This window comes from Helianthus annuus, chromosome 3 (assembly GCF_002127325.2).
Source record: "Helianthus annuus cultivar XRQ/B chromosome 3, HanXRQr2.0-SUNRISE, whole genome shotgun sequence".
Classification (NCBI taxonomy): domain Eukaryota; kingdom Viridiplantae; phylum Streptophyta; class Magnoliopsida; order Asterales; family Asteraceae; genus Helianthus; species Helianthus annuus.
In genome coordinates, this window is record NC_035435.2 from 89,449,783 (window position 1) to 89,451,888 (window position 2,106).

Genomic DNA, 2,106 nt, shown 5'->3' on the forward strand with positions numbered 1-2,106 from the left:
ACTCAGACTAGAGAGTTTGCAGCCTTGCCTTCGTGACCCTATCGACGCCTAGGTGATGGGTCTTAATCATTTCCCATACTTTTGTTGCTTTTGAGTATTGAGCAACTTGTAGTACAACTTCTTTGGGTATTGCTCGATAGAGATAAGCCATAAGGATGTTCTTTTTATCTAGATTTGCCCATGCAACTGGTTTAACTGCACTGAACATGGAGCATTAAAACACTTGGGAGCTGCTTTCTTTTTCCAATGGCGGAGTTGATGGCATCGTCTTCTTTTTAAGTTTCTTGATTATAGGATCAATCTTTTGAGCGCTACAACTTTCTTGAGCACCTAACATCTTCCTTGATTGTTGGTATGCTTGATGGTGCGAAGAGTGTTAATTTATCGCTTGGAGAATCTCTCCCTAACCACGCTCTAGTACCAATTGATGTTATAGTATGTTTTAGGAATAAGTTGGTACTTGATTTGTCATTCAAATAATTAACGGGTTTTGGGAACTCCACCCTATCTCTTTTCTTATTTAAATAAACAAAAGATAGTAATAAAAGACGAGACTCTTTAATAGTCAATTTAAATAAGGGAATTACGTAACACTCAAGATTTATAGTCCAACCAGACTTCTAAATTAGCTACACTAATAAAACCATAATAATGAAAAATTTAAACTAACAATTCTACTATTTATAATACTATATTTAATCTTCTTCTTTCTTTTTGATTAAGTTACTTGGATTGGGATTATCCCACATAATTATCATCTTGTATGTTGTATATAATTCTCCTTAATTTTCTTAGGCAAATGGAAACATCATGTCTTCTTCACTTCATGAGTTTGCTCATTTACATATCCCCCTTGAAGATATATCGTTAGCCACCAGGAACTTTGCTGATGAAAACACCCTTGGAGTCGGACTACATGGAGCTGGAAAGCTTTACAAAGGACAACTTAAGTGGTCCGGTCAATTGATTGACATTGTTGCACGAAAGTTAGAAGGTATATACATGGAAGCAGAGATTGAGTTATGGACAGAAATTTCAATGCTTACTAGTCTGAATCATAAAAATCTGGGGTCTATTGTTGGTTTTTGCAATGAGCATGGTGAGAAGATCATCATTTACAAGCATGCACTTCATGGATCTCTCCACCAATATCTAAGTGATCCAGAACTCACATGGCCTCAAAGGCTGAATATATGTTTAGGTGTTGGGCGTGCTTTGAGTTACATCCATTGTGATGTCATACATTGTGACATCAGTAGCTATAAAATTTTAATAGATGAAGATTGGGAAGCCAAGGTATTTGGTTTTGAGCTTTCCACAAAATACCCTGGAAGTTTTGTGCATCGTCTTCTTGTTTCTCGTTATGTTGATACGTCTCCCTACAAAGACCCCATGTACAGAAACACCCTAAGTTTGACACCCAAATATGATGTTTACTCTTTCGGGGTGTTATTGTATGATGTCCTTTGTGGGGGAAAACCAATGAGTAGATACGATTGTATAACGGAAAATTTGGATGAGATCATCGATCCTAATCTAAGAAAACAAATGGACACTCAATCCTTGACCATCTTCTTAAAAGTAGCTTATAACTGCTTGAATAAAGCTTGTGTGCAACGTCCAAGTATGGATCAGAGTGTCAAAGAACTTGAGAACGCGTTGGAATTTCAATGCAATCCTGAAAATCTTGTAAGACTGTTGGTTTGCTGGTTTGTTTTCTTTCATCCTTCTGTAATATACTAGTTTTGTTTACTAACTTGTATTCCACAATTGTATTGAAGGGGCACTCAACAATTGCAGATGAAGCTACATCATCCCACAGCTTGACGGTAATTATTTTCTTTCATCTTTTGGTAATCAACGTCTCACCACATCTAGCACGAAGCAAACACATACATTGTTATGATCAGTGGCGGATCCAAGATTTTTTTCCACTGGGTTCACTTTTTTAGGTGTTCGAATTTCGTTCAACCCGACGTTAGAATTTTCGGGTCAGGTCGGGTTTTATCGCTAAAGATTTCTATACTATTATCTATCTTCGTCTTCATAGAAACACATTTCTCTAAAGTGAGATCTAATAAGCTTCTACATAAGTAATTTGAGTCA

General features: G+C 36.6%; 1 protein-coding gene across 1 annotated transcript; it reads left to right on the forward strand.

Annotated features, from left to right (window-relative positions):
- The first annotated feature begins 810 nt into the window (after positions 1-810).
- Positions 811-1,743, forward strand: LOC110931645 (receptor-like protein kinase ANXUR1). The gene has a single exon (XM_022175031.2). It carries the CDS (start codon positions 811-813, stop codon positions 1,741-1,743), a length of 933 nt encoding a protein of 310 aa, XP_022030723.2.
- The last annotated feature ends 363 nt before the right edge of the window (positions 1,744-2,106 follow it).